Raw genomic sequence first — 12,194 nt, 5'->3', positions numbered from 1 at the left:
CCATTTCAATATCAGCTGAAGTGCAGACAGGCACTATCAATATGTAATCAGTATCAAGAGAAGAGAAGTGGAACTGGCAGAAGAATTAGAGTAGTACGAGATTGACATAACCGCTGTTGGTGGAACAAAAAAAAAAGAGATACTTGTAAATAACAAATACAGGATGTTATATTCAGACAACAGTGAATGAACAGAGAAAGGAAGGAGCAGCTATAGTATTCAATACAAAACAGTGCAATCTTATAAAAGTTACAGGCATTAGTGAGCCTTGACAGATGATGTAGACTCAGGGATATAATATGAGGGGGTTTGATTATGTTCAGGGAGGATAGAGAAGATAGGACAGAGGGAAGGGTGCAACTAATAATAGCAGATAAATTGCAGCCAAAAAAAGAGTAGGAATTAGTTTGACAGAGGCAATCTGGTGTAAGATTGGGCCAATAGGACATAATATACAATTAGCTACTGCTATAGGCCAGGGATGATGCAGAAAACATGCAACAGCAAATTTGCATGAGTGCATGTTGAGTAATTATTATGAATGACTTCAACTAGAGAGACAGGTTGGAAGGAGGAGCACATGGCAGGAAGAAAATGAAATTTATACACTTGCTAAGAGAATTACTTGAAGCAGCATGTAATGGAAGGAATTCAGATGGTATGAAGTATTGGATCTGGTCACAGAATACGAAAATCTGTTCATAACGAAGGTGGCCAAGACTGCTTCCAATTGGGAAGCGTGGTGTTGACTTGGTAGATTGTAAAACATGTGGAATTTTCAGTTAGGAAGGGATATATGTAAAACTACATGGCAAATAATTATGACAGGCAGGGCTGCACTTACACTTTTTCCTGAGGTGGGACGGCCCTGAAGCTCTAGTGCTCCGGGCCACCAGTTAGAGCCTCGTGCACCTGTGTATAAGCAGGGCCCTGATGACAAGTTTAGGAGGCAGCTTGAAGCAATGCCATGATGATATAAGGATCTGCAAAGGAAGGATGTTAACTGCATGGGAGAGAATCAAAGGTATCTTAAGGAAGCAATATCAAACTGAATACCATACATCAGGAAGATAAATCAGTTAGTAGTTAGATGGATGAGTAGTATCATTAAGCAAGATATGCAAAAGAGAAAATGTTATGGTAGATATATAAGGAGAAAGGTGATAAGCAAACTCATAAGCAGTACAAGGCTCCCCAGCAAGGTAAGGAAAGCAAAAAGAAGAATGACTATGGAAGGATAACCTTAACAAGTGCTGATGCTGGGTACTGAGTAACCAGTTTGCAAGGGTCTATAATGCAAGTGAGGATAATGCTGTGACAGAACTGATGTGGGGATGTGGGAATAGAAGTTTATGAATTTGATGTACTTAGAATAGTGCAGAATCTCAATGAAAATATGACCACTGGATTAGATGGAATATCAGCTGGCATTTTATGAAAATGTGCAGAAAAACTGGCAATGCCTCTGATTAGGCTGTTTAACTTCAGTCTCAGCTTTGATAAAGTCCCAAGGGAGTGAAAGGATGACAAAATAATTCATTTGCATAAAGGATGCACTAAGATTGTGGTAGAAAATTATAGACCAATTAGTAACTCGGGAATAGTGGTAAAAGTATTGTAAAAATACTTTTCAAAGAAAGGTCAAAGAATTCAAGAAATGGTGGATAAGAATGACACTCTATTGGGGGCAGAATGGCTTTTGAAGGGTCAGTCATGCCTCAATAATTTACTAACTGTTTTTAATAGATTGACAGTCAAGTTGGATCAAGGAAATAGCTACACAATAATACTGCTGGATTTTAAAAAGGCATTTGATAGGATACCAATGGAACTCTGCTACGCAAATTGCAAGAAATATGCAACTAGTGATATGGATACGAGAGTAACTGATGGATAGATACCAAAAAGTAGTATGGTGGAGCAGAATCCAGGAGAAAGCAAGTGACAACTGTGTGGTGCAAGGCTCTGTGCTTATAATATTACTGTTTAATTTGTATATAAATGGTATATGGAATGATTTGAAGAGAAATACTCATCAGTTTTTGTGATGCAATATTGGATAGGTTGACAGTACAGGCAAAGATAATGAATGTCAGTTTCATGTGGGAAAAGTGTCAAGTTATGCATTTTATGGTATGGTAAAAAAAATTACAAGCTGTGCACTTTTATGTTACTTCCACCCACGAAGGTTATTTGCAAACCTATAGTAGATTTTATACTGTGGATGGACTAAGGATTTTTTTTCCCTTTTTCTATTTTTATCAATTTCATATATTTTTTGCATTTTCAATTTATTTTTTACATAATCTGGAAACCCTGCTCTAGAGACCAAACATGGAAATTTTCAAGCCATTTCAGGTATCCAATAACTCACATCAGGTGAAATTCATCTTCCACTTGAAGACAACACATCCGCACCCCAGGCAGGATTTAAACCTGCAGCTTCTTGGTTGGAGAGCAGTATGCTAACCGCTCTGCCAACCAGGCAATACTAATGGCATGAAGTCCAGGAAATTGATGAAACTAGGGATATGGTGCTGTTGGCAGACAGGAAGTGCCAGTTCAGAAGGCATACTGCAAAATTTGTGAAGGTAGCTCATAGGATGTCTGTTATTGAAGAACATACTAACAAATAGAGATAATTAAGTTATCACTCTTCTATTTAGGGCTTTGATACAGCCAAATTTGGAATACTGTACATAGTCCAGGTTATCTGGAATTTTTGGGGATGAGAAAGTGGTGGAGAGGATTCAGAGGCAAGTGACCAAGATGATGAGTGTTCTGTAGAATGTTCATCAGCATAATTTGAGATTGTGTGGTGAAAAAGTTTTTATTGATAGGTGAAAAAAGGAATATGACAGAAATATGTTACTAAAGGGTTTCATAGGACTGATGCAGAGGAAATATTTCAGCACTTGGCCAGGGGATAGAACAAGAGGTCATCACTAAAACTTGAGTAAAAGTGTGGTTAAGCAATGGTGTGAGGACTAGATTTTTGCTCAGTGAGTGATGAATGAGTGCAGTCACTTGTGAGTACTCCCTCAATGAATTCAAGATTTATGATAGATATTGTGTGGATAGTTTTGAGTCTCTCATGATGAGTCTTCAGACTCCACAGAGGTGTGGAGAGTGTGTGTGCCAAAATAATAATTTTAGCTTATCTGGATGCTGGGTTAGAAAATAAAACACTTGATCATAACTGGAGACCACAGATATGAGAGGTGTCAGAAAAATTAGGAGTGAACAGGTGGCAATTAAAATTAGGAAGGAATTTGATAATGTTAGTATTTGTGTGAGCAGAGCTAATTTCAAATGGGATAGTCACTTAAGCAGGATGGGAGAGGAAATGTTAGCAAAATAAGTGTTTTGTGATATGATGGCATGTAAAAGACCTAGGGGAAGACCAAGATCTAGGTGGATTGATGCAGTAAGAAGTGTCTTTGAAGACCAAAATATAAGATCTGATAATATCAGAGTTCCAAAAATAATGACAAATTTGGATGAAAACTGTCAATGGGAAGTTAATGTAGTTTTCATGTAGTACTAACATAGCATCTTGTACATCCCTTGAGGGTAAATAACAGGAATTTGATGATGACAGCAATAAAAATTGAATGAACTGTGATACAAGTGCAAAATAAATAACAGTAGTAGGATCCTTTAAGTCTATCAATATATTTTTTGAAAATGTCTTCTGTCATTCTGGGGATATGTGTAACACAGTTGTAGATTACAGGTTTCAGCAGCCTCATACTTAATACTGTAATCAAAGTACCTTCTCTAAATGCTTCTCCTGAAACAAAGCTGAATTAAGGATATTTCTCTGAGTACACATTTCACTAAATGTCAGCTCGATGAAGTTTATTATTCAATTCTGTCTGGTATGGTTGACTGGTTCTGTGCATGGTTAAACAAAAACCATGTATCAACATAACAGGTATTTGAATAGTATGTATTTGTGTTATAATAATAAGAGGCCATGGGAAGAAGGATATAAGAATAAATTCACTTTGCATGGAGAATGGAATGACAGGCACAGTGACAATAAAGGAATTTAAGAGAAGATGTCAGACACATTTCTGCTGCCAGTAATATTCTGACAAGAAGAATGTAATGTGAATGACTGAACATAACCATTGAGAAGTAATAAATTCATTAGCATCATGAAGATTTAAAAATAAAAAAAATTACAATATGTGCAAAGGCCTGTGTAGCTCAGTGGAAGTGGTGCTTGTGTCCTCTGCACTTGAAGTTAGACCTAGGTTCTAGTCTAGTTGCTGACTGGAGGAACTTTTTCTAAGCCTATCTTTGACCGGTTCCCGAGTTAGTTGATCTCTGGCACAGGTTTTTTCTCCTGAAAACTCTGGTTTTCGCCCCACAAACTGAAGAAAATCGACCGTAGTACCCACATTATTTCAGACAGTGACATATCTTGTTAGAGTTAGGTACCAAGAGATGGCAGCACTTGTTTGCCAGCTCTTCATCGGTGGCTGCTATAATTAGCGATAGACATTGGCCAGCTATCTCCGATTGGTTACCGGTGGAGAATGAACTGCCCACTCGGTCTCCAAAAAGCTAGATAGGGTATAAAGGCCTTGCCTACTCCCTATTATGGAATAAAAGGCGTTAGTTGATTTTTTGATAGTTGACAACATGTGCATTAGATACAAAAGAAGAGACTAAACTATTGAAAAGAATTTACCTTATTTAGAGTAAATACTATTTGGCATTAGCTTTCCTACATGTTTCTTAACAAATTAAACGCATACTTCATATTAAGAATTGATATCAATAACAAATAGCTATTTTAAAAAAAACCCCCGTTATATTTATAATTATTATCCACTTTGTTGTTGTAAATGTTACAAGAAATAAACAAAATAGGCGAAGTTAAAGTTGATAAGTGATGCTTCAATAAGAATGCATCAAAATTTGTAAATAGATAAATTATCTTCTAGCGATTTATAGACAACATTTAATCAATATTGTATTCCCAGGTTTAATGATAAACAAATAATAGATTCTCACAGTGTAATATCTTAAATAAACACTAAGGAGTTCAGTTTCAGTTCTAGATCATTTCCATGCAATCACACACTGTTTATGAATAAAGGCTTTAATGTAACTACCAACCAGTGGACTGTTTTATGTTATATATGAGAGTCGTTGAAACAAAATGATACAAATATGCTATGAAACTTTAAACATTTAACCATGTTTATAAAAAACAATGTGATCGTTATCAATACTGATCTGATAGAATGTTGAATTCCTTTTAACATGAGTTATAACATGAAAACAAGCACCACTATTCTACATTTCTTGAAACATTTTCCACAGAAATTTTGTACCTCTTAAGTAGGATAGAATTTATATGGCAAGCATTCTGGAAGTGCTGAATGTCATCAATCGAAGGGTCCAAAAGCTTGTTTTCTCATGCATGCCTTGGTGCAACAATGCAAATACTGATAACACATTTGACCATTTATTTTCTTTTCTCAATAAGTCATTGATATGCTTTGCACTATGCAAAACATGTGGTATGTGACTGGAACCAGTCATTTCGAAGTGATAATACATTGTCTCATGGCTATATATTTTGAAACTAGTGGATTGTATCCTTTTACTTCAAGAAAAGTTTGTTGATATTGTTGGTGGTGTCACTTACTACTGTACACCTGAAACAGTATTCAGATTTGGTTTCCTTTTTTTCTCTTTTCAGAAGGAATGATAAAGTATGGAAAGGAAAGGAGCAGTTAAAATATATGAAACTATGGAATGTTGACTGTGAGGACAGATTAAGGGAACATGTATTACTTGAACATGAGTTAAATTAATCGGTATCAAAAAGATATGATATGACAAACTTATGTAAATTAGTTTTTCAAAGAACTTTACAGGATAGATTTTTCAAATACATGGCTGAAGCAGAGAGAACAAAAGATTATGATACTGAGAAGATGAGTAAGAAGTTGAATAAGAGTATGGTCAGAAAGGATGTGAGGATTAGAGTTTTTTTTTCCTTCTCATAGTGAATGGATTGCTAAAGACAGCAGTAATGGGTGCATTAACAGTGAAAGAATTCAGGTCTAGGTATTAAAATTGTGTGAGTTACAATAAAGTTTCCAAAGATGAGGTAAGACAAGTCTTAAGACTCCTTAGAGGTACCCAAATAGGTAATAATTTAGTTCTACTATCATACGTCTACTTTCCTAAGGACTAGTGTTGGCTCTCATGAATCCTAAGGCTGTTTAGAAAACTAGTAATTTCTAAACAGCATTTCTTTTTGTTGTTGTTGCAATAGTGAATTCCATGAAGTAACTGTGCATATTTTACAAATAGCTGGACATCATAAACAAAAATATTAAGAAAAATGTATGTATGCAGAGTGGTTGTGGTTATTTCAAAAGCATTAATTCATACATTAAATAGGAATTAGCTCACTAGTAAGCTGTTCTTTTTAGAAAATTTAAATGGCAATAGTATTTGACTTAAAGATCAACAAAAACATTTAAAATTAATTATTAATTAAACACAACATACATCCATATATTACATAATATATAATCAGTTTCATTAATCTCAAATAAGAACATCTTATGTACATATTTTACAATAACAGAAATCTCTCACAAGCATGTTTCATTGATATGTGATGTTAAATGCAACTTAATACAATATGAATCAAAACAAATTTGTAAAATAACTTGCAATGACATGTAGAGGTATACTTTATCTTAGTAATAAATGAATCAAAGGCATTTTCCTTAAGACATCAAAAACTATCATAATTTTTCTTGTATCTCTACAAATCTATAGCTATTCCAATCTGAAAACATAAATAAGTGTTGCAATTAAAACATATAAAAATATATCTTGTCATAACAGTTTTACTTACTGAAATGCATGTCTTGGATATATAAACAACTTTTCTAATTTCTGACAGCAGTATATATTGAGGTTTGACATTTTACAAAGACATAATAAAAAACTATCATATATTTCATAATATCAAACTTAGAAAACAGATCTATGGTTTTCCATAAAAAATTAAAATCATGTTTAATTTAATTTAATTTTTTAAATCAGAGAGCTATCATGTCCTTTAATTCCATTTATCTGAAGATGAATCTTTTTTAAAAGTTTAAAGAAATTAATCTTAAATATTTAAGTTTCTAAAACCATAGTAAATTCTTATGAAATATATTTAGTAATAAAGTTCCAAAATCAAGGTCTTTAAGTACAGATTACAAAGCTTTGTTGGTTGGATTCCTCTTTTACAATTCAATATGAATATGTATAAATATATTAAATGATTCTTTATGCATTCTGAAGAAATTGAAGAGTTAATCATACAGACCATTCACTTACAATTCATATTTTTTTTTTTTTGGTTTTGGTTGGCTGTAGAGTACCATCTTCTGTGAAAGGTATATGCAAACATATCTTCATTTACTTCATAAAGCACATATGTAAATGTTTTATCATTTCTTTTTTTTACAATAAACATTTAAAAAAGTACATAGCATATACATCTGGCTACGCTAACTCCTCTCACTATATCTGTCTTTACACGAATAGTGAACAATAACACCATTAGGAAATCTTGCAAAGGCACTGAAAAGAAAATCAGTGAGTTATATGATGGATACCAATTCAATTATAATGAGTGTCCACATACTGTGATTAACTGGGACAAAAACAGATAAATTGGGAAGGGAATTTCATGATTAAAAAGCAGAGGAGACCCCACCCCCATCTTTTCCATGTTTAAATTTCCATAGCCTAAATATTCCAAGGTTGTGTGAATTTCACAGTGAAACATGTCAGAGTAACATTGAGTTTTAATGGATAAAAAAGTCTATGAGTCAAACCTACTTAATCATTCATAGTTGAATTAGAGATTTGTACAGAGTAAGCAGTCAGATAGAAGAAAAGTAATGTCTTGATTATATATATATATATGTATGTGCATGCTACTTTTATTAAAGATGATGTAAAAAAAAGTGTTCATAACCTTTCCTTTTCAAGAAAATATGCATGTAAACACTTTCAATGATATGATATGCATTGCAAGTTTTGCTTTTGTTTGGAACAAATTCACTAGGATTCCTTTTCTATTTTTGTGGGTGCATCATAACTTAGTAAATGATTCATCAATTCATAAAAAAGCGCATAGCCTAGTAGCCTAGTGGCTATGTGCTTCGCAACCGCATGCCTGGGAAAGGAGTGTCCTAGGTTTAATTCCCGTTAACGATGTGAGGAGCTTAAGGATCTTTCTCAGCCATAGCCAAGTTAGCCAGTCTTGGCCATGGACAGCAGGGATCCCCCCCCCATAGTTTATCTGGGATTTTTCATCCCACAAGCAGGCAAACCGGCCCCGTGAACACACACACACACAGGTTACAGTCATAGGATATAGTACTTAATCCCTCATTAGAAGGGCTCAACCAGTTCTAAGGGGCAGTCAAGGAATCCCATACAAATAAAGAATTCATAAAATTGTAGTGAATCATTAAAATTTTGCTCAAATGTTACAAAATCCCAAATCATGCATGTACTCTAAGCTCTTGAAGCCTAACCACAGAAAGTTACCTTGAATCTCGTTTTTCACTGTAGTGCTACTCACAAGATGGGATGAAAAACCAAAGATTATACATTAATGATACTGGGAAGGACCTGACAGGAGGTCCTCAAATGTTAGCTGATGATTCAAAGATGGACAAGGAAATTATGGCTGCTAATGATATAGAGAACTTACAGAATGATTTGAGTAAGGTGGAAGAGTGGGCAAATGATAATGACTCTCAACTGAATCTTAAGAAGTGTCAAGTTATGCACTTGGCACCATAATGCCAAGCTCCCTATCCTTGTCAAGAAACTGACAAGGATAGGGAGCTTGGCATTATGGTGGATAGGAAATTAAAGTTCAAAAGTAACATTGCAAATCCTTCAAATACAACTCAATACAACTCAGAGGATAAATGTTGATACAAATAATACACATGTAAGAATAAGGAAATCATTTAGCCTCTTTACAAGGCCTTGAGAAGACAGTACCTACTTTACTGTATACAGATTTGGTCTCCTATGTTTGGGGGGGGGGGGATAAAGATGTGGAAAGCATGCAAAGAAGAGTAACAAAGTGATACTGGGATTATGGAATGTAGATTATGAAATCTACATTCCATAAAGAATTGAAAGTATGTGGACTGCAGACACTGGTAAACAAGAAAAGATATAAACTTCTCTAAAGGGTTTGACTGATGAAAATTTTCATTTTATGGGGGAATCCATGGAAGTTAAGTGTGTGTGTGTGCAGTTAAAAAAGGGGACAAGATTTTCTCTGAAAGAGCAGTGAGTGCATTCAGTGTTAATGAGTTTAAGAGAAAGTATGACAGTTGATGTGGATGATCTAGGGCCTCCCCTGAAGAGTCCTCGACTTCCTGGAGTTCTCAGGTAATACTTATTTATTTTTCTTTTTTTTCCCGAGTAACTGGAAAAAAAACCTAACTAAAACTTAAACATGAAAAAAAAAAAAAATCAAATTTAGTCTGCTTGAAAATAACATCAAGTGCACAATCTATTTAATATCTATTTTGCAGAATGACAATACTTACTCTCGAGTACAAACTTGTTGCTTAATAGGTGGTACAAAGTTTCATTCATTTATAATGGGGGGGGGGGCTTCAGGTACCTCAGAAAATCACAGTCGAGCAGATTTGACTGAGATTTTTTTAAAATGTTCAAAAAGTAAACCATGGAAAGTGATATTACAGTATGCAGACACCCACTGTACTCTTTTATATACTTTTGCAAATAAATTTAAAATAAAGAGTGCAGATTACCAGAAAGTTTTTAATTAAAATATATCTGAACATATTTCAAATAAGAAAAAAACTGCATTTAAATTTTTTTATTTCTTCTTTTAAGATATACTTCAATGTTTGTAATTTTTAAAATTTTTTCATTTTTTTTTATGAATGAGTGAAATAAATATTTTAAAGTCTTTATCTTTGTATTAACAATATTTAACAATATACAGTACACCACTTCGGCAATTCGATAGTAGAGGTATGTAAGTTTCGGTTCACTTAAAACCTTGATATTCCAGGTCTACCTACTCACTGATGAGACCTCTAAAAAGGTTGAAACTGGTCTGGATAGTGACCTCTTCTCATAATGTAAAACAGTATATATACATCTCTTAGGAGCTGGGTTTTACATTATGAGAGAATATTAAAGTTAGTGACAGAGCTTGCTCCCCCTTTGCATGGAGTTGCCCTGGTGTGGTACTACCCAAGTGATCATTTACACTTGGTTCTGCTGATAGTTTTTTCGGCAGTGAAACGCTATGGATGTCAATGGATTTCGACCCGAGTTTCGTACCCAGCTATAAAATAAAACGGGATTTACTATCTCCCTTTCAATTAAATATTTTAAAGGTTACCTATTTAATAAGTACAGTCAACTCTAACTACAGTAAGCACTTATAAATGCTCATGACAAACCAATAAAAAAAGTTCCAACCAGAGCCATATATGCATACTGCTTAGATGGAAATAAAGAAATTCACTATAACAAACTATTCATTATAGAATATTCTTGTGGTCCTTATGGATATTCTATAGTGAGTCAACTGTATGATTTAAAAAGATGAGCAGTAAAATGATTAACATGAAAGTGTTCAATTTCCAGCATTTGCCATACATGTGTGACCAGATTTCCAGCATTTGTCATACATATGTGACTAGAGATGATTGCCATATGCAATCATCTCTGGTCACATAACTGAAAAGGGAAAATTTTCCCATTTTATGTGTTTCTGAAGATTTGACTATCAGCAAAAGATCACTTTGCTGCTTACCAACTTTGCTGTATTTTTTCATACTTTCTTAGAATCACTAGGAGTATACAATATCCTGAGTTATTTCATGTGAACTATTCAAATTTAATACTTTTCAAGTGAAATTATCGAACATCAGCATAATTAATACAAGGTCACTTAAGGTTCAAAGCTAGAAAACTGGAAGGAGATTTCCACATGGCATTTAAGGTATATGAGAACCAACTGTGGTTTCAGAACAGACAGTTGGTTGACAATTTTTATCTTCTAATCATGGCACGACAGCTGCACAATTAAACATAGCTCCTGTTTTCACCACAGGGCAAACATTTACTGGAGAAAAAAAAAAAAAAACTAACTTAAAATGTGCAGAAATCAAGATAGATACCATCAACATAAGAAGTGGAACTTGCAGAAGTATCAGTATCGTAATCAGTGTTAAAACAAGACACAAATAGATGAGATTCTTCTAAACAATAAGATGTTATATTCAAGAAATAATGATTATGGAAAAGTAGTAGTAGTAGTTTATGGTTTTCAGCATTAAACATAGATAATTTTTTTGAATAACAGGCAATATCAAGTAGAGAGATATGGGCAAACATCAAACACTGCATAATTGTGCAATGGGACTTATTTGAACTTATGGTCCCAAGGAAGGTTTTTTAAAGAGACATGAAAAAAATGACAGGCTAATCTTTTTCTCAGATCTAAACAACAGATGAGGAAATAAATACTAGACACACAGAAATGTTTTGGAAAAAAGAACAAAGCTAATAATAATGGTAAGTATCTGCCAGGATTCTATTCTGGACATGAACTAGTTAGTACTAATACCATGTTCCAAAATAAAGACATGCACAAATTCACATGGAGAGAAAAAAACAAGAAAAGTTTCACTATGTGATTGTTGAGAGTGATATCTTGGTTCAGGAAACAAGGATAAATAGGCAATTTGATATAGAAAGTGATCCCTATTTAGTTCTGAGCAGGATGAAAAGGAATATAATTGAAAGTAAAAATGCATATAAAAGTTTTGAAATGAAGTTGCACAGTTTTCAGATTTGAATTATAGACTTAAATATACATATACCATTCAAAAAAAATTTCAAAACAAGAACCACACCTTGGAAAATCACTGGCAAACTCTGACGAAATCATAGTCAGTGATTCAAGTAAGAGAAGCAAGTAGTGAAGTTCTCAATGACAGAAAAATACTAACTTCATGGTGAACTCAAGTTAAAGAGACAGTCCTGGAAAAGAAGACAGCATATGGGAAGTTCCTAGCAAGTGTTAACAGATACTCTAAGAAAATACAGAAAAAATGTAAAGAAAGCCAAAGTAACTA

At 33.9% G+C, this 12,194-nt stretch overlaps 1 protein-coding gene across 2 annotated transcripts in view; it reads right to left on the bottom strand.

Annotated features, from left to right (window-relative positions):
* Nucleotides 1-6,552: 6,552 nt before the first annotated feature.
* Nucleotides 6,553-12,194, bottom strand: part of Vps39 (vacuolar protein sorting 39) — a 296,426-nt gene continuing 290,784 nt past the window's right edge. For both annotated transcript variants that reach the window (XM_090410885.1, XM_090410886.1), the window contains exon 26: nt 6,553-7,617. In XM_090410885.1, coding sequence (XP_090267011.1) covers nt 7,545-7,617 — 73 coding nt within the window. In that variant the 3' untranslated portion in view covers nt 6,553-7,544. The remainder of the gene's footprint in view (nt 7,618-12,194) is intronic.

Source organism: Typopeltis vanoorti, chromosome 21, assembly GCF_054136105.1.
Source record: "Typopeltis vanoorti isolate ZY-2024b chromosome 21, IOZ_Tvanoo_1.0, whole genome shotgun sequence".
NCBI lineage: Eukaryota > Metazoa > Arthropoda > Arachnida > Uropygi > Thelyphonidae > Typopeltis > Typopeltis vanoorti.
Note: the sequence above shows the minus strand (reverse complement) of the source record. Positions and strands in the feature narration are given on the sequence as shown.